This window comes from Erpetoichthys calabaricus, chromosome 9 (genome assembly GCF_900747795.2).
Source record: "Erpetoichthys calabaricus chromosome 9, fErpCal1.3, whole genome shotgun sequence".
Classification (NCBI taxonomy): domain Eukaryota; kingdom Metazoa; phylum Chordata; class Cladistia; order Polypteriformes; family Polypteridae; genus Erpetoichthys; species Erpetoichthys calabaricus.
Window position 1 is genome coordinate 105647225 of NC_041402.2, and position 25329 is coordinate 105672553.

The following is a 25329-nucleotide window of genomic DNA, read 5'->3' on the forward strand; positions in this document are numbered from 1 at the left end:
AACATTTAGAAATCTAAACGCCGTGTGAAACCTCAGGGTCGCTGATTATTTAAAATGTAATTTTTAAATCCCTTAACTCGTTCTCTGAGATGCAGCGCGGGAGCAAACTTAATGCGCACTCCCGTTCCAGGGGAAGGGTGGGAGGGGAGCTGACTGACCTCTGTTGACACACGTGTGCGCGCAGGGGTTGTCAGTTTGATCTAACGGTGCGCTCAGTGAGTCTCTGTACAGACAGAGAGCCAATGTTCTGACGATTTGTCCTACCGTAGTTTATTTATGGAAATATTAACATTTCTCAATTTATTCTCTATGCATCATTTAAGGCCCGAAAGAGACACAGCCTGATGCAAAGATTTCAGGAGACGGTCATTACTCGTGAATGGATACAATGTGCAATCTTTAAAGTCATAGATAGATACAGGAGGGCCTGGGCGGAGGTTCAAGGAAGGAGGCAACCATCCATCACTGGTTCTTGACAGTTTCCGGAGAAAACAGATGGTTGGACAGAGGTTTGGAATTACTTTATGATAGCAAATGTTTGATAAACATTTTAACCGGATACGCTTAATGTCCATTACCCCGTATCTTTGGAATGTCTCATCTGTTTTACAATAGACATTCCGCAAGGTAAGGTCAATTTTCACTTCGGACGCCATCTGTTGCCTAGGAGCTGTGCATCGCTCCGCTAACCAGTTACCTAGCAGCTGTAAAATGCACCTCCCCAACGCCTGGGTTGGAGGAGGTGTGGTTTAGGCACAGGGGCTGTCAGTTTGGATCTAACGGTGTGCTCAGTCAGTCTCTGTACAGACAGAGAGCCGGCAACTCCTCTTTCCAAGCTTGCCGGCTTGGAGCTTCGACCTCACACAGAAGCAGGCAAGACCCAGACTCGTGCCTGCTAACAGCGCGGACGGTTTCTCTATGCTTAGATCAAATAAAAGGCTTACATGTAATAAAGGATAGATATTTTAAATCATAGATACAGGAGATCTTACCCAAAACAGTAGAGACCGACGGCTCTGCCCCTTGAAACGCTCGTCTGTGTGTCTTCGAGAGCAGTGAACCACCAACAGGCCTGGACTTGTCTTTGGGAGAAGGGGGACTGCTCTTGACAGTTTCCGGGGGCATACAGGTGGATGGGGTGGGTTCAAGGAAGGGGTACCCAACCGTCAAATCCAACAATCAGGTGGTTAAGGGGCGGGATCAAGGAGGGGGTAAACAGGTGGTGGGGGTGGGGGGCAAACAGGTGTAGGGGCGGGACACATCCATCAAATCCACCAATCAGAGTAAAGTGGCGCATCCTTCAAATCCACCAATCAGAGGAAAGGGGCACGTCCTTTAAAAAAAAATCACCAATCAGAGTAAAGGGGCGGGACTTCCGGTCTAAACGTCCAAAGGGCGGGACTTCCAGTCCAAAGGGGGCGGGGCTTAAAGGTCATAAATCAAAGTGACATAAACCCCATGCATATAACTACTACTGTTTATGTGAGTTTGTGACTGTGATATTTGCTCTTATTTGCACAAAAAGAAATTGTAATTATTGTTTTCTAGGCTTTATTTTATTTAAGCAAAAAGCAAATACTGTCACTGTGAGTTTGTGAATCAGATTTCTGTTAAAACTAAAGCTGGCTATGTTTTGCAGTTTTTATTATTTGCACTAGAAGCCAGCGGTTAATTCTAATGCCATTTGACTCAAATAAATAAAAATGTTGAAAATGCAGTGGTGCTTTGTATTAATGGTACAATACAAGAAATACAGAGAAATGTGCGGCCCACTGGCAAAAGCCGTATGACAATTTGGCCCAATGAAAAATCTAATTGAATACCCCTGCTATAAAGGATAGCGGTTTTAGACAGTGCTCACTTCCTCATTCTTTTTTTCACACACATTGCTCATAAAATATCAAGGGTTACATAAAGGTTAGTTCAGCACATTACATTAGTTACAAAGAAATTATATTCTTATAGCTTTAGTATCTGCATTAGATTACATTTGTTCATTTAGCTTTAGCAGATTCTTATTTAATACATAAGTGCCACGCTTCATATAGTTCTATTAGCATCATATTTTTATTATTTGGAAAGACTGACGCACCTTAATTCTAAATTTTCTTTCTCAAACATTTTGATCATACAATACTAACAATGTCAGCTTTCCCTTATGAGCTCTAAGCGCACAGTTTATTCACTTAAAAGCTATATCTAATCCTAAAATAAAAAAGTGCTAAAATACAACACACAAATTAAATATTATAGGTCATATTTAGCAACCTACAGTGGTGTGAAAAACTATTTGCCCCCTTCCTGATTTCTTATTCTTTTGCATGTTTGTCACACAAAATGTTTCTGATCATCAAACACATTTAACCATTAGTCAAATATAACACAAGTAAACACAAAATGCAGTTTTTAAATGATGGTTTTTATTATTTAGGAAGAAAAAAAATCCAAACCTACATGGCCCTGTGTGAAAAAGTAATTGCCCCCTTGTTAAAAAATAACCTAACTGTGGTGTATCACACCTGAGTTCAATTTCCATAGCCACCCCAGGCCTGATTACTGCCACACCTGTTTCAATCAAGAAATCACTTAAATAGGAGCTGCCTGACATAGAGAAGTAGACCAAAAGCACCTCAAAAGCTAGACATCATGCCAAGATCCAAAGAAATTCAGGAACAAATGAGAACAGAAGTAATTGAGATCTATCAGTCTGGTAAAGGTTATAAAGCCATTTCTAAAGCTTTGGGACTCCAGCGAACCACAGTGAGAGCCATTATCCACAAATGGCAAAAACATGGAACAGTGGTGAACCTTCCCAGGAGTGGCCGGCCAACCAAAATTACCCCAAGAGCGCAGAGACGACTCATCCGAGAGGTCACAAAAGACCCCAGGACAACGTCTAAAGAACTGCAGGCCTCACTTGCCTCAATTAAGGTCAGTGTTCACGACTCCACCATAAGAAAGAGACTGGGCAAAAACGGCCTGCATGGCAGATTTCCAAGACGCAAACCACTGTTAAGCAAAAAGAACATTAGGGCTCGTCTCAATTTTGCTAAGAAACATCTCAATGATTGCCAAGACTTTTGGGAAAATACCTTGTGTACTGATGAGTCAAAAGTTGAACTTTTTGGAAGGCAAATGTCCCGTTACATCTGGCGTAAAAGGAACACAGCATTTCAGAAAAAGAACATCATACCAACAGTAAAATATGGTGGTGGTAGTGTGATGGTCTGGGGTTGTTTTGCTGCTTCAGGACCTGGAAGGCTTGCTGTGATAGATGGAACCATGAATTCTACTGTCTACCAAAAAATCCTGAAGGAGAATGTCCGGCCATCTGTTCGTCAACTCAAGCTGAAGCGATCTTGGGTGCTGCAACAGGACAATGACCCAAAACACACCAGCAAATCCACCTCTGAATGGCTGAAGAAAAACAAAATGAAGACTTTGGAGTGGCCTAGTCAAAGTCCTGACCTGAATCCAAATGAGATGCTATGGCATGACCTTAAAAAGGCGGTTCATGCTAGAAAACCCTCAAATAAAGCTGAATTACAACAATTTTGCAAAGATGAGTGGGCCAAAATTCCTCCAGAGCGCTGTAAAAGACTCATTGCAAGTTATCGCAAACGCTTGATTGCAGTTATTGCTGCTAAGGGTGGCCCAACCAGTTATTAGGTTCAGGGGGCAATTACTTTTTCACACAGGGCCATGTAGGTTTGGATTTTTTTTCTCCCTAAATAATAAACACCACCATTTACAAACTGCATTTTGTGTTTACTTGTGTTATATTTGACTAATGGTTAAATGTGTTTGATGATCAGAAACATTTTGTGTGACAAACATGCAAAAGAATAAGAAATCAGGAAGGGGGCAAATAGTTTTTCACACCACTGTATATATTTTTGTACTTGTTGCACAATGCATCTGGCTTAAGTTAAAAATCTATATCAAACCCCCAGTCATCAAATATCTGTGACCAAGTAATATCTCAATCCTGTGTTGTTAATCCAGCATTTCTGAAGGGATGCTCTTGATTCATTTTCCACCCAAATCTCAAAGAAAGTGCTCGTGTCTACTGTATTCTTCCATACGCCAGATCATTATCAGATCAGTATATTCAAACCATTTCTTTTTTATGGAATACTGAATGAATTTTAACTTCTGATTTCCTGTTTAACTTTTACCTTTCCTGTGTTCACTGTCAGATTTTTTGTGACTGATTAAACACATGATTAACCATAAAATTCTTATCTCTGTGATCTGCGGTTAGACAGTTTCTTGTTCAGTGCTTTAACAGAATGCGGGGCTGTGGGTCTCAAAGCACAGTAGTACATGGCAGAGTCGCTGAGAGTTAGAGTAGAAATTGTAAGACTTGTAGATTCATGTTCTGCTTTTGAAGAAAAATGCTTCTGAGCAAAAGGTGCAGTATCATCATATCCACTATATGACCGGGCACCTCTGTACAGAATGTATTGGATGGCCTGGTTTGGATACTTTCGATACCAATATAGATAAATATAGCTGTTAGTTGTTGAGTAGCTGCACTGGAGTGTCACCTCACTGCCTTCTGCACCCAAGATGTCTGTTTCAAAATTAGTGACTGAATCACTTGTTACTAAAGCTGAAAAAAAGAAATAAACATATTAAACAGTATGGAAATTAACAAATAGTAAGTATCATTTTCATTTGACATAGAATACCTGGAGCAAAAGTAAAAATAAAGCTTATGAAGTAAGAGTACTTTCCCATTGTGTATTACCGAATGTGTACAAAAACTGTCACATTGAATACTGTTAGTATTTAGACTAGTTTTAACTGAAAATATCTTTTATCTGAAGTCAAGTTCACTTTCTAGTTGAAAGATGGGGCGTGTCAGCAGGCTGGCCTTATTATTCTGATGAAGTTTTAGTTTTTAAAATTTACATGCAAAACTGGTGAGGCTAGGAAAACCACAATATTTTAAGAATTATTTGTGGATCTGAGCCTAGTAGTGTTCAGTGAAAGATATTGTTCTTTCATGCAGAGAATGTTTCAAAACCATACTTTTAAAAGAACATTCCAACCAAAAATAATATTTTTTAAAATGTTGTTGCTGCTACTGCTTTAAGACAAGTTGGAAGTGTTGGTTGTGAAAAATGTTTATTGTCATGTTTTTATGTTGATGGAGCCTAACAAAGTTTAAGCTTTAATGGAAGTGGACAGTTGTGAATGCTAGACAACAGTAAACAATATAAAAACATGAAAAAATATATTTTTGTTCTGCATAATCTCATCCATGTCAGGTCATCCAATTTGTATACATAAAATGTGCAAAATACATGCTTTTTTGCTAAAATATTATAAAATGTATTCCTCTGGCAAAATGAAAGTAGCCCACAACCCAGAAAGTCCTTTCATATGGTGTTGCACTTTTGTATTGAAGACAGGTCTCTTGCCTGTCTGTTTGTGTACGGCCAGGATGCTTCTAAATTGAAGAACAATACAATTTTGTCATGTTTCAACCAAGGTGTATTTCTTTGTTTATGTTCATTTTACTTTACTGCATCTTCATTGTTTGTTGTAAAATATAATTTTTAATATATTTGTGGTACATAATGTGTTTTCCAATATATTGTTCAAACCAGTTTGCCTGATTTGGGCCATATTTTGTACATCGTTTGACCTTTCTGATCAATTCATTTTATACAAAGATTCTTTGTTGCTTCTGAAGTCAATGGCACTTATGTTTTTCCTTTCCCTTACGACACATTTTGATATATTATGAGACATTTAAAGTGATTTGAAATTTAGAAGCCTAGTTCTCAATTTTCGGGCCAAGATTGTAGAGTCTGTAATTAGACTTTCCATTGTGAGCATTATTTTCAGGCAGGTCAGTGAAGTCTTTACCCTGATTTTGTGGGTCTTTTGGAGACCTCATACCTGTTGTTATTTGCTGTGCAGTCAATTATAACAACTGCTATCATCGCAACATTAAATGAATTCACTGATATGTTGCTTAGTTAAACATACTAAATTACAACACCATTTGTTTTACATTTTTTTTATTTTATTTTATTTTTACAGTTGAGGCAGGTGCAGTGTAGGTTAAGTGGTTTTAGTGCATTGGGAACAGTCATTTAAATGGTAACCTTATCATTTAAACTGTAGGGTCTTAACTTTTCAGCCACACTGTCTGCCTAAAGAAGACTTTAACAGGAGTGCAGCCAGCCTCCCAGATAGGGTGAGGGTTTTATGAAAAAACTGTTTTGTTCATTTTCTCTATATTTTATTTATTTCCCTACCATAAGGGTTTTTAGTGAAAAAGGTTAAATAAAGATACAAGATAGACCTAGATATTGAAACTGAGAAATGTATTTTGTATCATTTTCAGTGCATAGAATTATCTATCATATTCTGAAAACTGTCAAATTACTGTTAATGACAAAGTAAATACAGGCATTAATAATAAAAAAATAATAAAAACATGAAAAAATTTCACATGATTATTCAACTGTCTCTGTTAATAGCATTGCTTTGCAATTATGGAATTTTTACTTAATATATACAGTCTTTTACAATATATTACATGAATTTGTAACAATGAATTATTAAAACACATGGAAAAGGACTGAAGGCAACTCAAAGGTTGCTTAAAACTTGAGCACATGAAGTCTGCCTCACCTTAGAGAAAACAGCAACTTGATTTTCCAAGGTTAGAATAAGGTAAATGAGTAACGAACACCCCTCTAGAAAGCTGGGATAAACTAATAGGAAATCCCATACACCCCTCCTATAAAGCAGCAATAAGATCAATAGGAGAATCCGCAGAACACCCCTATCAACAAGGTGGCATTCAGATAAATTGGAGAGTCAGCAGCAGACAGAAAATTCTGGTGGCACTAGTTGATTGAATGGAATAATAAAATTCTGCATATTATGCATATCAAGAGTCAGATGACATGATGTATTTAAGGACAAGAAGATATGGAAAAAGATGATCCTCTGTGGTGACCTCTAATGGGAGCAGCCAAAAGAAGAAGAAGAATGGTAATAAATAAGTATAAAATCAAATGAATTGTTTAATTAATAGTTCACTACATAGATTGAGACATTTCTGTGTACTCTATGTAAATAAAGAAAAATTCTGCATTTTTATCGGGACTCCATGACTACCTTTTTTGAAGATAGAGGAAAGTTTTTTCACAACATAATTTTGGTGACCCCAGAATGATTAAGAAGAGGCCCAAATGGTCCAAATGGCAGGATGAGAATCAGAGAAAATGACAGAAATCTTAAAATGTAAACATTTTTACTATTAAAATGTTTGTGTCAGGATTTTGGTCTTGTCTGTTTCGGGAGATTGATGTCCGAGGAGGAACTCCTCTAACAGCGTTGTTATTTTACCTTTTTTTTACTGAACCTGAGAGACTTTAATTAAAGTAAATGCAAGTATATACAAGCATAAGTGGCAGAAAAGGGCTCAGAAAGAAAAGAAAAAGACAGTTAAAGCTTCATCTAAGTCTAAACAGGCCTCAAGTTCAAGGTATGGTCTGCCACAGATTGTAGTAAAAAAAATGTTTAGCAATGACAGAAAAGAAATCTCTGTAGACATATGTAAATGTTAATTAAGAATTATAATTCAAAAGTGATGGGTGAAGTAAGGGAGGATAAAATATGCAAAAAGTTATATATGTTGATTTTAAATACGTAGGCTTAAACAGAAATGAAGACAAACGTGCAAACAGACAGCCTCTTAGAATGAGTAGGGAAGGAAGAGAGTAGAGGGAGCTACCCTCTGCATCATGCACATATGAGGCACATGAGTATCCAATAAAGCAGGAAGTGTGGTGAGATCGAAGATTATATTAACACATTATTATGGATTGTCCTATAGAATTTAATATGCTGCGAAGTAGCACAAGAGAGAAAAGATTATACAAGAGACTGAGAGCTGAAAGTAAGAGAGATTAAGAGGACATTTGAAAAGAATGAAGGATATACAATTTTGCTTTAGTTGTTTTAGAATGACATGTATTATAAAATATATTTAAATTAATTAAATATATATAAAAATCAAATATATAAAATATATATATAATTAAAACATATTAAACGAATGTCCCATATATTTGAAAATGTCATATTATGAAGAAATGACATATGAATGGGATTTCATTGTTTGAAATGTATTTGTATTAAACTGAATGTTCCACAAATTGCTGAAAATATTTTGTTCACACACATTTTTAAATATCTAATATAAATTTCCAGGGCTCTGAGTTAATTTAGATTAACGTGAGTTTTGAATATGTGTTGTGACTTGTGAGTCCCTGTCTTTCACCCCAAAACACTAGGCTGAGTCTCAGTACTCAGACAAAACCAATACAGCAAAACCAGCCTTATTCACCTTGAAACAGGGACAGCACGTTTATTTATTGTAACTGGATCTACCACTCTCCTATACACAGACACAGCAGTCAGGCAGGGTTGTGGCCAGATTAGTGGCCAAGTAATACTGTTCCCTGCATTAATAATGTTCTTTCCATCACCCATCGATGACAGGTCCTTATAGCACGACCGCAGTTGGCTCAGATTTGCTTTTGTGGCAAGTCGCTGCAGCACTGGGAGCCTGCAGTTGCCCCAGCGACGGATAAGCTGTCTTCCACAGACACGGCAATCGCACTTTGGGATGCTCTTCGGCGTGTCATCCCATTGGAGGCAGTCCCAAAAGAATTTAGAAACCTCACAGTGTAATATTTGGTAAAATAAAAACATCTCCATTTTTTGCTTCTAAACGTTTAATCTTTAACTTTAAGGATAAATGTTTGTGTATTTTGAAGTTAATCAGAATCTAACAAATGACTATTATATTTAGCATTACACTGGTGACTATCATCACATCAGCACTTATAACATTACTAGTTAAAGTCAGTCCAATTTAAGCATTATTGGTTATTAGTTTTAATAATAGAATGGATAGTATAAAGCTTAACATTAAGGGAAATGTGTTAATTGAGAGGAATAACAGTAAACTTATGGAATAGTATATAGCAAGTGTTTTGGGAATAGGAACTCTTAGGTCAAAATGTCTGAATATATTAGAGATATATAGTCTAAAATTAGAAGCTGTTGGTGGTAATACAGGACAAATAATTAATATTGTGGCTTCTTGGTTCTAATATAGAGAATAGCCAAACGTAATAATAATCGAGCACAACAGAGATGGAATGTCTTATGCAAAGAATTGGTGAATGCGCAGTTTGTGAACTGAACAGCCAGAATACAAGCCAACGAAGCCTAGCTGGTGGAAGAAGATTTTAACATCAGTAAGAAGCTTGGGTACAACCCGTGAAATTTAAATGTGACTTTAGAAGAGAACCCATGACTTACAGTACTTTAATGGGAATAGTGCTGCAAGATAACTGTCTGCTTCAATGCAACAAAGGTGGTAACTTCGTTTAAGACCACAGCTGGATGAAAATTATGGCAACTTTGTGGGTATGAGAAATGAGGATGTGAGCATGGTTGTGTTTATAAGGATTCTATCTCTGGTCATTGTTGTACACATCATTGGCAACATAAACTAGAAACCTTTGAACAATAATATTAAATGGTCTGATTGTAGATGAAATTCAATGCTAGGTACATTTTTTATGAACTAACACAGATAATGTTTATTTGATAAAAAGGAAATCAAACTTAACACACAGGAAAAATACAACTTTGATCAAACAGTTGTTGACAATTTAATGTTATCAGAGTTAGCAGTTATGAAGTAAACCCAGAATAATGAGTTGTACAAATGAGTCACTACATGCTGACTTTGATTTTCTATGATCAATTTTTATTGATTTTATTTGGTTTTATTAATTTATGTGATTGTCTTATTTACTTTTTAGCCCGAAAGGGGGGATATATTTAGTTTCTAATACATACATGATTTATACAAATTAGACATTGAGTTAAAGTAGGAAATTAGACCGTACAGTTTTAGCGGGACATTTAGAACTCCGAAAGGGGGCAAATATATGGAATTTTAGTCAATATATATAATTTTTTTATAAACTATTACAAGTATATACAGTACTTAAATTAATTATTGTAACAATTAATTATTAAAACATAAGGAAAAAGACTGAAGGTAACTCAAGGATTAACTAAACGTAGCTTAGAGCTTAGGTGGTTAGAGAAGCCAGCAACTTGATTAGAATAAGGTAAATGAGTAGCGAACACCCCTCTAGAAAGCAAAGATAAACTAATAGGACAGCCTAAATGTCCTTATTATGAAGTGCCACTAAGATCGATATGAGAATCTGCAGAATACCCCTATCAGCAAGGAGGCATTCAGATTAATGGGAGAGTCGACAGGACTCAGAAAATACTGGTGGGACTAGTTGATTGGATGGAATAAAATAATTTTGCATATTATGCATATTAGGAGTCAGATGAAGTGATTATTAAATGAGGTAATAGTAATAGAATAGTATAAAAGCAAATGAAATGTTTAATTAATTGCTCACTCCATGCCTTCTTTGAAGATTGAGGAAAGATTTTTCCACAACACAATCCAGGTCAGTCACGTATAGAACAGCTAGTCAACCCTGACCCTATGCCATCTGTGTCAAAATGTGAAAATAAAAAAGAATTTATGAAGTAATCATATGTAAAAAAGAGCAATATATATATATATATATATATATATATATATATATATATATATATATATATATATATATATATATATATATATAGATGAATCATTAACTTTTGAAAAAGTGCAACAATACATGTGAAAGATTTTTTAAATTGTGAAAAATGCAAGGCTAAATAAAATTTTTCTGTGTATCATGGAAAGCTTCACTAGATAGATAGATAGATAGATAGATAGATAGATAGATAGATAGATAGATAGATAGATAGATAGATAGATAGATAGATAGATAGATAGATAGATAGATAGATAGATAGATAGATAGATAGATAGATAGATAGATAGATAAAACTTTATTTGAAACATTATAACAGATAGCAACAACCCATAAACTACACATGAGAATTACACAAAAGAATAATACTTCTGACTTGGCTAAAGACTAAACAACAGTCATAGTAAGGTATTATAAAGGTGTACTGCTGTAGGTATTGTAGAATTTTTAGTCAATATATAATAATTTTTTACAGTCAGAGTCTACACATTTATGTAGCTATAACAGAATGAATTATTAAACATAAAGGAAAGGACTGAATGTAACTCAAGGATTAACTAAATGTAGCTTATTCTTGCATGAAGTAGGGACCTGAGTTGCCTCGAAAGCTTCCATATTGTAGTCTTTCTATTTAGCCAATAAAAGGTGTCATTTTGCTTAACTTCTCACCACTATTTTTCAAAAAAAGACTGGTGTAGACCATAGAATTAAGGGCCTGTCACATTACACGACTTTTGTAGTAATTTTCAATCACAGACTTCATTTGTATAATCTTAGTAAATCGGAGGCAGTCATGTCATGCTCCTCTGACCACCAGTTGTGTAGTCTAACATATCCAGCAACTCAGTCCAATCAATCTGTGACTTGCCCTGACATAAACAAATAGGTCAGATTTTGTCTTAAGTCATAAGGGAGAGCTCTGTGTTCATGAAAACTGACAACCAATGAGTACTCATCAATGCATATGTCACAGCTGAGGAGAATAAGGAACCATTTTGAGACACAAGATAATTTAAATCAGACTGCAGGTTACATCCAATCTGTCATTCTCAATTTTATATTTTCCCTCTGTTGTTAATGTTAATGTTCTGCATAACCTGAAAAATTGTTTAACATTTTCAGCAACATATATTTATTCAATTGAATGTCCTTGTTCTGTTATAGGATCAGAGAGCAAGAGATATTCAATCAGTGAAGTCATTCACACACACACACACACACGCACGCACGCACACACACACACACACACACGCACACACACACACACACACAATTTCAATCTCTGATATATTAGTCTGACCCAAAACAAATGCAAACTTTGGGTGAATAAGCAAACGCTATACCAGTGGTGTCCATGCTGGAATTTGAACTGATCTCTAACTACTATTGACAATAAGTTGTTTTTTTGTTGTTTATTTTTTTCTTATTCTTTTTCAAAGTTATTGTCTTTATTAGTAGTTTAGCTTCATTCTACAGATGATCTAGGTTTTATTAGCCATAATGTCAATCTTTATCACTGTAATCTGTGGTTAGAGGTTTTTTTAGTGGTTTAACAGAATTTAACACAGTGGATTCCAAACAACAATGACAGATGGCAGAGACACTCAAAGTTAGAGCAGAAATATTAAGTTCAGTGTAATTGAGTCCTGTTATAGAAAAAAAAGTTACTGAGCAAAGTCTGCTGTTTTATCATATCCAGTATTTAACCAGGCTCCTCTGAACAGAATGTATTGCATGGTTTGATTTGGATACATTCCGTACCAATGGAGATAAATATAGATGTGACTAGTACAGTAGTTGCACCAGAGTGTTACAGTACTGCCTTCTGTAAGTGAGAAGTTATTGTCTGTTTTTTACCTGCATTATTATCATTCTTTAATTTAATATTATTTTTTGTATCAGTAAGGTGCTGCTGGAGTATGTGAATTTCCCCTTGGGATTAATAAAGTATCTATCTATCTATCTATCTATCTATCTATCTATCTATCTATCTATCTATCTATCTATCTATCTATCTATCTATCTATCTATCTATCTATCTATCTATCTATCTATCTATCTATCTATCTTAGTTGAAGCAGATTAGGCAGGTATTCCAGCCTGGAGTCTTCTTGGGTAGGACACAAAAAGTTTCACTTACCTAGATAAGGGGATTTTCTGCCCTTCTTCTCTGCTTATCCTCTGAAGTTCTGTCAGGATGGATGAAAACTGACAGTGGAAAGTTATTTTAGGTATCTTTTGACAAACTATAAAGTAGGTGTTCGTGTTTCTTTTTCTGTGGGGAGGCTTCCATCTGGCCACTCTGTCATGAAATTTAGATCTGTGGAATGTTTAAGTGACAGCTGCTTTCTGGAAGTTTCTCTGATCTTCACACTTGTTCTCTGCAGCTCATCCAGAGAAACTTTAAGTAATTGGTTGCCTCTCTTACCAAGGCCTTTTTCAATTTTTCCTGGCAGCCAGCTTTAGGAAGAGACATGGTTGTTCTAAACATCTTCAGTTTAATAACTATGGAGACCGTTCTGCTCTCAGGGACCTCCAAAGCTTCCCAGATCTGTGCTTTGACTCAATGCTGTCTCTAGGTTCTGCAAACAGATCCTTCAACCTCATGACTTGGTGTTTGCTCTATACTGCTGTGGAGAGCCAGGAACCTTGCCCAGCCAAAACGCGAAGATTATGGAAGGACTGGGAGAGAGAGCATATTCAGGGCATTACCTCCACTGGAGCATTAGATGGCAGTGCCCTTGGGATGCAGAAGTGCCTTGGACTCCCAGAGGGCTCCATGTGAGCTGAGTTTGGAGCAACCCTGTTGGATTCCTTGGGCGCCAGCAGGGGATGCTGCAGGAATGACTGAGTCTTTTGTTCCAGCACTTCCACCACAGTCAGACTCCTGGAGCACTTCCGGGTACTGTTTAAAAGAAAACAGGCTGTCACTATTCCGGCTGCCTTAATTAAAGGTCTCCAATCAATTAAATTGATCACAGGTCAACTTGAAACAAAGTGTAGAAATATCTTAAAAATGATCAATAGAATGGGATGCAAATGAGCCAAATTTCAAGTGTTATAGCAAAGAATACTTGTGTCACTGTGATATTTCAGTTTTTTATTTTTAATAAATTTTCAAAAAATTGTAATATCCTGTTTTTTCTTTGTCATTGTAGAATTGACTGTTTGATGAAGGAAAAAAAAATGAATTGAAATGATTTTAGCATAGAGCTGCAACATAAAAAATGTGAAAAATTGAAGGGGTCTGAATACCTTCTGAATGCACTGTACATGAAAGCAAAATTGTATGAAGCTCAGTTCCCTGTTCTAACTTAATTTTAATCAATAACACATCATATTTATTTCAGTTCATAAATGTAATGGGCCCATCCCTAGGTGACATCTTGACTCCAAAAGGTCAGGCACAACATTATGTTATAGTTGTTTTTGCTCTTCAGACTCTTCAGGGAATGATCTCCCCAAAGTCCAGCATATTAATTTCCATCTACATCTCCTTCAGTGCAAATAACAATCAAATTGACTTCACACCATTCCAGCCTGTGCTGATAGGTTCCTGAATACTGCTATGTATTCCCCCACAGAGTAGCTGGTCTGCATTTTTTCCAACCACTTGCGAAGAATTCATAAATTTCAAGGCAAGTTCCTAGTTTACCTAGCAATACCTGCAGACCATGATGCTGGAGAGTGTCAATATGTTGTATGCTATTCAGACATGCAGCTAAGAATTTCATTATAATCTGATCTTGTGACAATAAATGAACTTGAATCTTAATACAATAGTATGAGATTGCATCACATTAAAATAAATATTTTTATTGTACACACACAAAATGACTAAGGACTACACATAGACAGAAAAAGTTCACTGTCAGTAGTAATCTGTGTTTCCCCTGTCTAGGCCTAATGTTACATTTATGTCATGTATATAATAAAACTGAACTATTTTTTATTAGAACCACCACATACTTTTCTCTCATCATCTGCAAATTTCTGTCTAATTTTCATCTTTTGCTGTTGTTTGCTCTTCCTCCTACTCATACTTTGGAACTGAATGTTACTAATGTTACATTTTTGTAGTTGATACTGAAATAGATGTACCATATGCTGAAATGTTGAGTGTTAACAGGTGGGCATGTAGATTTGATATTATCAAAAGAGTAAAACTAGTACATTTTTTTAATCACTTGTCATTTCATACCTACATACAGAGTCTAAAATGAAAGTGAAATTGAATTATAGAATGGTGTAATGGTTAGCCTTCTGCCTCACACATCCTGCCTCTTGAGTTTGAATCCTCACCCAGTCACATTCCTTCTGCACCAGCATGGGCTTTTCTCATGGTATGTTGATTATTTTGTCCCATATTGGCAGTTATATTCATGGTGGGTTATATGTCCCTGTGTAAAAGTTTGGAATGTTGTCCCATCCATGTTTGGTTCCTGCATTGTGCCCAAATGCTGCCTGAATAAATTCTGGTGCCCTCTTGAACCTGAATTGCCATAACTAAATTAAATAACATTAATCAACAATCAAAATTGAATACTATATCCATCCATCCATTTTCCAACTATTACAAGAAAATACTACAGACCTACTTCAGGACTTTTTATTTAAAAATTGACAATCAGTATTTTTACTGTATTCTTAGTTCTCCTTTTCTTACATGTGTTACACACATGCACTTGGAAAGCAGTTGATAGGCTTGACTAAGTGTGTGGTAATGCTGAAGCAGATCCCCAGAAGCAAAACCCAACTAACAACATTTCCAGTTCCTCCACAGAGTGCACATCCAGTCCCGTTTCCAAAGAACTCCCATCCACTCCCAAGGTTCTCATCATTTCCGCTTCCAGCTTCAAAGACACACCTCTTCCACCTGACACACTATAAAGCTGCCATATTCCCATCATTGGTTAGGCAAACTCTTGCTAGACTATGTCCTCACAGACTACTCTGTGGCATTGTGACTTTTTTTTCCTTTTTGTGTCAAGTATATGGGGTGGAGGGCGGCACGGTGGCGCAGTGGGTAGCGCTGCTGCCTCGCAGTTGGGAGATCTGGGGACCTGGGTTCACTTCCCGGGTCCTCCCTGCGTGGAGTTTGCATGTTCTCCCCGTGTCTGCGTGGGTTTCCTCCCACAGTCCAAAGACATGCAGGTTAGGTGAATTGGCGATTCTAAATTGGCCCTAGTGTGTGCTTGGTGTGTGGGTGTGTTTGTGTGTGTCCTGCGGTGGGTTGGCACCCTGCCCCGGATTGGTTCCTGCCTTGTGCCCTGTGTTGGCTAGGATTGGCTCCAGCAGACCCCCGTGACCCTGTGTTCGGATTCAGCGGGCTGGAAAATGGATGGATGGATGGATATATGGGGTGGATCCCCCAAATCGTTTTCTTTGTTTTTGTCATTCTTACACAGGTTTCATTCCTTTTTTAAAATATGTCAGTGTTATAAACATCTAAATATTAATTCTTCAGTTTCCCCAAGTAACATAAAAAACTTACCAAGTTTAACTTTTAATGATATTGTACATCATACTCCCCAACAATGTTTGGTTTAATAAAGTAAGACATGTTTATTTTTGCTTGTTTCTGTAAGGTTGTACTATTCGCCTCACCTGGGAAGATTAATTTTTATTAAAAAAAATGGTACTTTAGTTCTAGATTCAAAATACTATCTAACTGGACTCTCAATTAATGAATGCTATGGAGCATATATAATAAATCTAGTCAAAATAGTAGTAAACCTTTTTAGGTAAAATATGCTTAATATTTTTATTATTGTTTTTGCTATATTTTTGTCCCATTTATTGTCCTTTTGTCCATGTATTTTTCTAAAGTAAACATGTTGATAACCTTGTGATAATGGAAGAGCCAGAGGGAGAAACACAGAGAAGGATAACTGAGTTACACTTATAAACCCCTTGGGTTGCAGAAAAAAGTGTAAATAAAGAATCTTTATATTAAGGAGGATATTTAATAACAAAAGAAAAAAATGCAAGGAAGGGCTCAAAATGGGGGAAAGGGAGTTGCCTTAAAGGTAATCATATAGCAAGTAAGTCCCAATAGATTTTCCAGAAATCAAAAAACAAAACAGAAGCAAAGATAATCAAAAAACCAACAACCAACCAACCTACTCTTAAGCAAATTCAAATGAACCAAAAACTCACTTTTCACTCACTTTCACTCACTTTCACTTGCCTATAAATGTTGGGGATGGTCACTTATCTCTTTCTCTCTAAGAGTTTAACAAAAACACATAAGAAATGAAGACATTTTTACATTAAACATAACAACTAAAGGATAAATGACCAAGGCAATGTAAGAGAGCTAATCATAAGAAATGACTCAAAATGAAAAATAAATAAAAAGACAAAGAAAAGGAATATAAACACAACCCAGGGAAGGAACTCTGAAACATAGTACTCTTTAACTTTGCTTTGTCTGACATAGTGAATGCAATGCCAAATGAAAATGGAAAACCAAAAGCCAGAAGAATTAAAGATGGACTGGGAATTAAAGATTAAATATCTTTGAAGCAAACTGAAAGAATCAACATTTTAAACCCCATGTTTTATTTATCAAAAGCCTAGAATAGCCATCATGAAACCAAACATGCAAAACCAAACTCGAAGGTCATTATAATAATCTTTTTTCTTTCCTCTAATTATTGTATTCTGAATTGCAAATTGTTTTTTAAGATGTGAATCTAAAGATTAAAAACCAGAAGGAACATCCTTTATCTTAAATAGTGGTGCTTTGAGATCAAGTTTCACATTGCTAATGATCGTGTGGCATCAATGGAGAGTTTATGTTAACAATATTGCTGCAGCTCAATAAAAAAAGTAGCAAATTATAAAGATATTTAGTAATAAATATGGTGGTTGTACATTCTTAAAATTAATGGTTCTTTAATGGCATTATATATTTCTTTATTATGTTGTGTGGTTCCTCATAGCTTCATTGTTTGACCAAACACCATTTAATTCTGGATTGGGTTCTTTGCATATGAAGTTGGTTTTTGGTGCTTGAAAAAAAATACTAATATGTAGGGAAAAAACAGAATCTTTAATGTATGGTTGTAGCGGTCTGGTGCCACTAAGATTCACACCGTCGATAAGACAGTGATTTATTTATTTTTTTGGTGGAAATCCCAGGGACACACACTCACAAGCAGAGACACCAAATCAATGAATGAATAAATATATTAAATGAAAACCCAATACAAAACAACAACAATAAGACAAACCTCCCCTTTTCCCTACGGCAATGCAGTTGTAACATAACAATAAACCACAACAATACACTAATGACAATGTCCTTATACAGTCCAAAACAGCAAAAGCTGGTGAAATGGTATGGTGTGAAGATGAAAATCTTGAGAACTGTTTCCATAGAAAATGAGTAAACAGTCCTACCGGTAGTCCTGAGCAGTGAGGGGTGAGATTTCCAGGAGCGCTCCTTTTGAAGACACACGACGATTAATCCAACACTATACACATGACAGGCAGGCACGAGACAGTCCATTCATTCTAATGGGAGATGATCCAGGGCACAACTGACTTTTTAGACAACATGTTTGACAGGACACACAAAAACACAGATCTCCTGTTGCTTCGTCATGCCCCCCTTTTAAACTTTCCCGCTGGCCTCTTTCGTCCCATGCAGCTCCTACTTCCGTTCCAGTCATCCTATGCAGGTAATCCCCCTTGGGCTGATGGGAAATGGAGTTCTTCCCACGATAGCACTGCTACATGGTGGGATGCAGAACACTAACAGATTAAGAAAACATGGACTCAGCTTCTGCTTCTGGACATATGTAGGAAGAGTCCTTTTAAATTCAAGTCTTATACAGTATACTGTATTATACATCACAAATCTGTGACTATTTATTCATGGTTATTCACAGCAAGGAGACTGTTACAGATATAAATAAATGCATGTGTATGAGTGTTTTGGGAACCAAAAATAGTTTCCCTATGGCATCTCTCTGAACAAACACTCTGCCACATTTAGTTTTAAGAGTGTACAGGCACAAAGAAAGAACCATAGCTCAAGTCTCAACTGTAAAATGAAAGGCTAAGAGTCAACAGTTTTCAATCACAGGTCAACAACCTAGCTCAGCCTAATCGACAAAGGATTTAATTGACCAAGAGAAATAGCCATAACTTGATGAGAACTCTCACAAGCATGCTATATGTAGTATCAGGGAAACAAGGAAACAAAATTCAAAGCTGTTACAATTACAAGGAAACAAAACAAAATAATATACATGGAAGTATATTGACAGCATGAGATGACTGTAAAATTGGTAAAAAATTAGTTGGTAAATAAAATTTAAACTGCATAAAAGAATTTCAAGTAACTGTGAAGATACAGTTTTCTAGGCTTTCAACGGCTGGTGAAAGTAGATGATGGAAAACGTTTGAATGAGTAAAGCTGTAGAAGATTAAGTCAATGATTTTGAGTCAAGCTGAAGATCTAACAAGAAACACACCATCCAAACAAAATATTAAGCTGTTCAAGTAAATAAAGTATCCCACTGCAACACGTCAATCCTGAATAGAGATTAAATAAGCACAAAACCTTTAGGCACACCGCATAGACAGAGAGCTCAATTCCAGTATGAACATCAATGAAGTTATTCACACCAATGCTGTCTCAGTGAGGTTCTAAAATGAGAAAATACATTGCTTCTTAAGGTTTTGGATGGATAACGAAGGAAAACCCCTAAGGTTACCATAGATGGGGAAAATAGGGGCGTAGTAATGACTGTAAATGTATTATGTTCCAGAAGAACAACTGATGGTCCTGCTAAAGATCACAATAGCATAGTGAAGCGACCTCTATAAACTACCCCAACTAAGAGGCATAGAGAATAGATTTTGGAATGAAGAAGGAAGGGTTCCAGACTCATTAGAGACAGTTCATAATTTGTACAGTAAAAAGATGCCAGAAGGATGTTTTCTGTTTACAACGTATTTATATATTATATTTGAAATCACTTAATTCATTTCAGGGTTGCCAGAGCCAGACTTTTGCACTACGTAGGGGCAGGAAACAAATCCTGATAGTCCAACAATATGTTACAGAGCACATGCATTTACTCACCTATGTTTATGGGCCAATTTATGGGTAAATTTATGGGAAACACGGAAGAAACAAGGGTGCCCAAACACCAAAAAAAAAAACAAACAATGAAAAACACACAGATGGACAGCAACTGAAAAGAGATCTAAACCAGTCCTCTGCAGTCATAAAGAAGCAGCACTTACACTGCTTCATTACACGGTCTTTTATATTATACCTACGAATACAAAATTTTCCACTTCCTCTACCATGGCCAGTGAAAATCTGACTTGTTCTTACTTTTCAGTATATTTTATTTAAACAGTTGATATATAAACACATTGATGTTGTACTGGCTTATATGATCCACTGTTAGCTACCAATTTATGTGTATATGTTTCATTAATTTTCACTAATCATGGAACTGAACAAGCTAAAAAGAATGTATTAACACAAATAATCACATATAAGCAATTTTTTGAAGTTTATAAACAAAAAAAAACCCTCCAGTTTCGGTAGTTTCTTTGAGAGCAAGATCATGTTGTACAGCCATAGTTGGTTAAAAATTTGGAAAATGATTGGACCAAAAAATGTTATACTGCTTTAAACTAAACTCACATTTTGTCTGCTGTGAGTTCAAAGTTATTCTGTAGGGTCTGTTACATTATCCTCTCCACAAGCTGTGGTTAGAGAGATTTTGTTCAGTGCCTGAGCAGAATATAACACAGTGGGTCTTAGTGCACAATAGTAGATGGCAGAGTCACTCAAAGTGAGATCAGAAATTTGCAGTTGAGTTGAATATTGTCCCGTTGTAGAAGAAAAATGAGCACGAGCAAATTCAGCTTTATAATTAGCACTACTAGATCGTGCTCCTTTGTACAGAATGAATTGCATGGCCTGATTTGGATACCTTCGGTACCAGTTTAGTACAGGACTGCTATCAGTTGTTGAGTAGCTGCAATTCAGTGTCACTGCCCTACCTTCTGTAATTGAGACTTCTTTTTCAGTATTAGTGACTGAATCACTTATAATTAATCCTGAAAAACAGAGAACACAAGAAAAAAATATTAAACTGTATCAGAAATGAACAGACACACTTGTACAGTATTTGGTTTACTATACCTGGAGAAATGGCAAATATGACTATAAAAAAATATGAGTAGATGTCCATTATAAGGTGAAGGTACAAAAAGTATTGTATTAAATTGTTTTATTTCCTGTTTGCCGCGAATCAATGGCAAATGTTACAAATAAACATTTGAGCATACAGGCTAATATATAAAGCTTGTAAAGGTATGAGGCTTTAATTTGCATAAATCTCTATGCAATCATGTTTCTGATTGAAGGATGGGGTGGGTCTCTCGGGAACCTTTTTAAAGTAGCAACAGTTTGCCTAATGGAGTATTATTATGTAAAAAAACAATATTAATAAGACACCCATAACATTTTAAACGATATAGTAAGATTATGAAACCCATAACATTGTAAAAAACTATAAGAGCTTAGTATTTATATTCTTTTTAGGCATATGTATATGATTAAAAATGTTTATATTAATTAGCACCCACTATAGCAGTGGAGTGTTATACCGTGTTAGCCATAGATTGATACAGGAGAAAGTAGGGTGTTTAGTTAGCCAATAAATGGTTTCATTTCACCCTACTTTCTCCTTTAGCACTCACTAGTTAGCCAGATTACTGTTTGCTTGTTTCATCACCTGCCTCTTAAGCTCTTGTAAACAAAGAGAAGGATACTTTTCACCTCAGCATTTTCCTATTAGTAGCTTGTCTATCCTCCTTCCTTGATATTTAGAATAACACAAACATTAATTTAAAGCTTAAAAACTGATTAAACTGCATGTTAATAATATGCTGACTAAAGTGCATTGAAATATTTTAGAAATCAACATAATTTAAATGACATAATCACCCTAAATGTTTTGCTTAATAATGATCAAAGCACACTTCTATGTTCTAGCTTTTGAAAATTTTTCAGATTGTGTATTTGCTAGTTTCTGAATGTGGTTGGTCCATGCTTTGGTGTCATCTGGCCCCAGTATAAAAATGGTGACATAGCAAATTGCAACAAATAAAACATGTATTTAAAAAAATGTGAGGGCTAATGACTACAGAGTGAAGGAAAGCACAATCATGCAATAAGTAAATTTGCAATTCATATGTCTAGACTTAACTGCACAGGTGTCATGTCTAATAAAACTGATTATTTTACCAATAGTGTACAACATACTTCTTCTCACCTCCACTCTTCTTTTCTCTTCTCCTCCAAACCAGTGCACCCAATCAAACGAAAGACAATTTTTAAGATAATATTTCTGTTCTGAGTTTAGATTAAGTTAATGCATCCATGTTTTTAACTTTTATGCATTTGGTTTTATGGAAATTGCATACATTCATGCTGCCATTTTGTTAATTTCATTGCACATTAATTATATTACTAGGACAGATTTTTTTTCCTAAGGAACAATCCAAAAGTTAGACCTCTTATAAAATTTCAAGACATTGAAAAACTAATTCTTGCTTTTGTCTTTAGTCAACCTTTGTAGGTTACTGTAATGCACTCCTAAAGGAACTACCTAAAAAAGACATCAATCAGTTGCAATTAATTCTACATGTAGCAACAAGATTCTTAACCAGAAAAAAAAAATATGAGCACTTCTTATCAGTTTTATCATTGTTACATTGGTTACCCATTTTCTTATGCAAGTGTGTTATTTTTATGTATTCATTATTATTCTTATCAAATTTGAATTTGCTTTTCTTTGTTTGTAACTATTTCTTTAACATCTTACAAAACTGTTTGGTCTAAATCCTGTGTATGAAAATGTGCTTTAGAAATAAATGCTGTTGTTGTTGTTGCTATTACTTATGCACCCATTCATTTTCATGCACTGACATTTTAAAGTTAATTTCATGCACTCATGCTTATTTCACATATTTATTTTCTGGTCATTTTAAGTAATTTTAATGTTCCAGTTTACAGATTTCTTTAAAAAATCATATTCCTTTTTTTTTTTTTTTTGCATTTTTTTTGCATTTTTTTATTTTTGGTCAGAACCGCTCTTCCTTTTTGTACTAAAACTTGGTCTATGGGAATAAAGTGAATGCAGAAGTACTTCAACACAGAAAAATTACACTTTCTTGTGCTTAGTGCTTTTTAAATTAGAATCTCTTATAAATGCTCCAAATCACATCAGTTTACTCAAAGGTATTGAATTACATTTTGTGCAGAAACTTTCACTCTTATCATAAAGAGTAAACCAGTAGGTGACTTCAGGAAAAATGATCAGAAGGACTTAAAGTTGTAAATGCCACATCAAATGACCCAAGGTGTTCACCCCCAAAATTGGATATGAGGGGTCAAATTTACTCCTTTTCACAAAACTTTGAAAAAATGGGGACCAGTAAAATAGGTATGCGGACTCTCATTTTATGCTATTTCAAGGTCACTGATCATAAATGTAATGTTTTTGAAAATTGATTCTTGTTTGGTGGTCCTAACCCTCTAAGAGCCACTCCCAAATTTCAAATCTGAGGCGTTGTTTTAGACTATTTCAAGGTAGATGATATGAATATGGTATTATTTTTAATTTTTTGATGCTTTACTAGGGATCAGCCTTTATGGGCCTCTATCAGAGGGTGAAAAATGATTATTACAATTATTGACTATTACAATCAAGAATATTTAGACTTTAAACGTTTAAATTGAGTACATTTTAATATTTCAAATATCTGACATAACTATTCTTGTTTATTATGTATTTCTACCTCAAGAAGTAAATAATTACATTTTTTAGGAACACCCTGAATTTGTATGAATAATAATATTAATAATAATAATAATAACACTTTATTGATTCTGATCAAATCCTTTCTTCAAAGCACTCTAATACTTTTATTATAACTGGCAAAACTCTCATTTTACAGTTCCACATCCTGCTGATCTTGATTTCCAGGTACTTGTATTTACTGTACTTTTCAGTTTCTTTTAATATGATGTATAAATTATATGGAACAGCTTTATTGATCAAAAGGCAGGTTTTCTCATTTTTACCATGCAGCACGATGTCAGGATGATTAGCTAAAATGGTTCTGTTAGTAATTGCTGGTATGTCCCACATGAGGAAAAAATAACCTTGAAGTTAACATCACCTTGGATTTTCTCAAGCTCAATGTTGGTGAGCTTTTTTGGATTCAGTATGTACCGCCTTTGAGTGGCTAAGTTATTAGGGTTCAAATTCTCAAAAAGGTCTGGCTTCTTATTTCTCCAGAAACTGAATGTACCTTTTACAATTCCACCTTCAGTTGTCTTAGCATCAGCATAATTAAAGCTCATTATTGCATCCTTTTATTGCTCTATTGTCTATTATAGTCTTGATTTTTCCTGTTTTGTTGCAGACAATGATGATGTTTTATCAGACAGACCAGGGGGGTATTTTTCGTACATGGATTACTCGTTTAGCCGGATGTAATTGTTGATGATTTGGAATGATCCTGGATCTGTCGGTTTTTTGAAACTCTTGCTGGATGTGTTGTCATAGCAGCACGTCCAAATCCTCAAACCTGCTCAGAGCAGGTTTGTTCTATGTAAACAAGGATTAGCTCACACACTTAATCAGTGTCCATGCATGGAATTCATTCAGTCATGCGCGATCGGCAAGATCTTTTATTGCTCCCGGAGGAAATTTCTTTTCGAAAGATATCGCTTTAGCCGAGGGGGAATATTGTACCTCAAAAATGTATTAGCACCTTATATTCAAAGTCAAACTAGGTGAAGTCGGGATCTCACAACCACACAGACAGTATGCATTGCTTTAAGGTTTTTTGCAAGTGGCACTTTTTTTATATACTGTAGGCGATGCAGAAAATCTATCTAAAAGTGCAGTTTGACAGGCAATTTGTAAAATCTGTTTGGCTCTGAAATATTTCCTTTGGGTTTTCATAGTGTTTCCTGGACACTTGCGCATGCAGACAATAAAAGAGGCGTTTCATGCCATTGCAGGTAGGTAATACACAGGCAAAAACACCCACAGTTCCATAAAGAATCTCAAAATCAGCCTAACATTCTCATTACCCAGGATTTCCAAATGTGATTGGGACACTGGATTGTACGCAGATCCGAATAATCAGACACAGTGTCTTCATCAAATATTTGAATTTTGTCAATATCTCTTTGGTCAGACACAGGTTCTAGGGATATGACTTTCCCTGCAACTGACCCAACAAAAAAAGAGGGCTATATGGAACATACCTATGGCACACATTGAGGACAAATATATACAATGACCATCCTTTACCTGAAATGAAGTGACCACTGCATCCTGCCACTGGTTCTGAGGAGGAGCTTCCCCCTAGAATGCCCTCAGAAACAGCGTGATGGGCATTTTGCTGGAGAGCCAACTCTTCTGCAGGGGTTAGGTCTGGACCGCGTGGACCTCCACCTGTTTTTTGCTTGTCTGCCTTCTTCTTATTAGCTTTAAAATTAATGTTTTTTATATTATATATGATTCTTTATGTCAACAATTCTTTAAATAGTTATATACCAATATTTACCGGTGTAGCCCAGGTAGAAATG

At 35.7% G+C, this 25329-nt stretch overlaps 1 protein-coding gene and 1 gene segment (V, D, J or C); one reads left to right on the forward strand and one right to left on the reverse strand.

Annotated features, from left to right (window-relative positions):
- LOC127529220 (T cell receptor alpha variable 9-2-like) overlaps positions 1 to 20962 on the reverse strand; it is a 314833-nt gene extending 293871 nt beyond the window's left edge. The window contains 2 exon segments of the V gene segment in view: positions 20718 to 20774; positions 20860 to 20962. Of these exon segments, the coding sequence occupies positions 20718 to 20774; positions 20860 to 20908 (106 nt within the window).
- The window catches only part of LOC114658031 (zinc finger protein 883-like), a 348189-nt gene that overhangs the window by 220894 nt on the left and 101966 nt on the right, over positions 1 to 25329 (forward strand). The window lies entirely within an intron of this gene.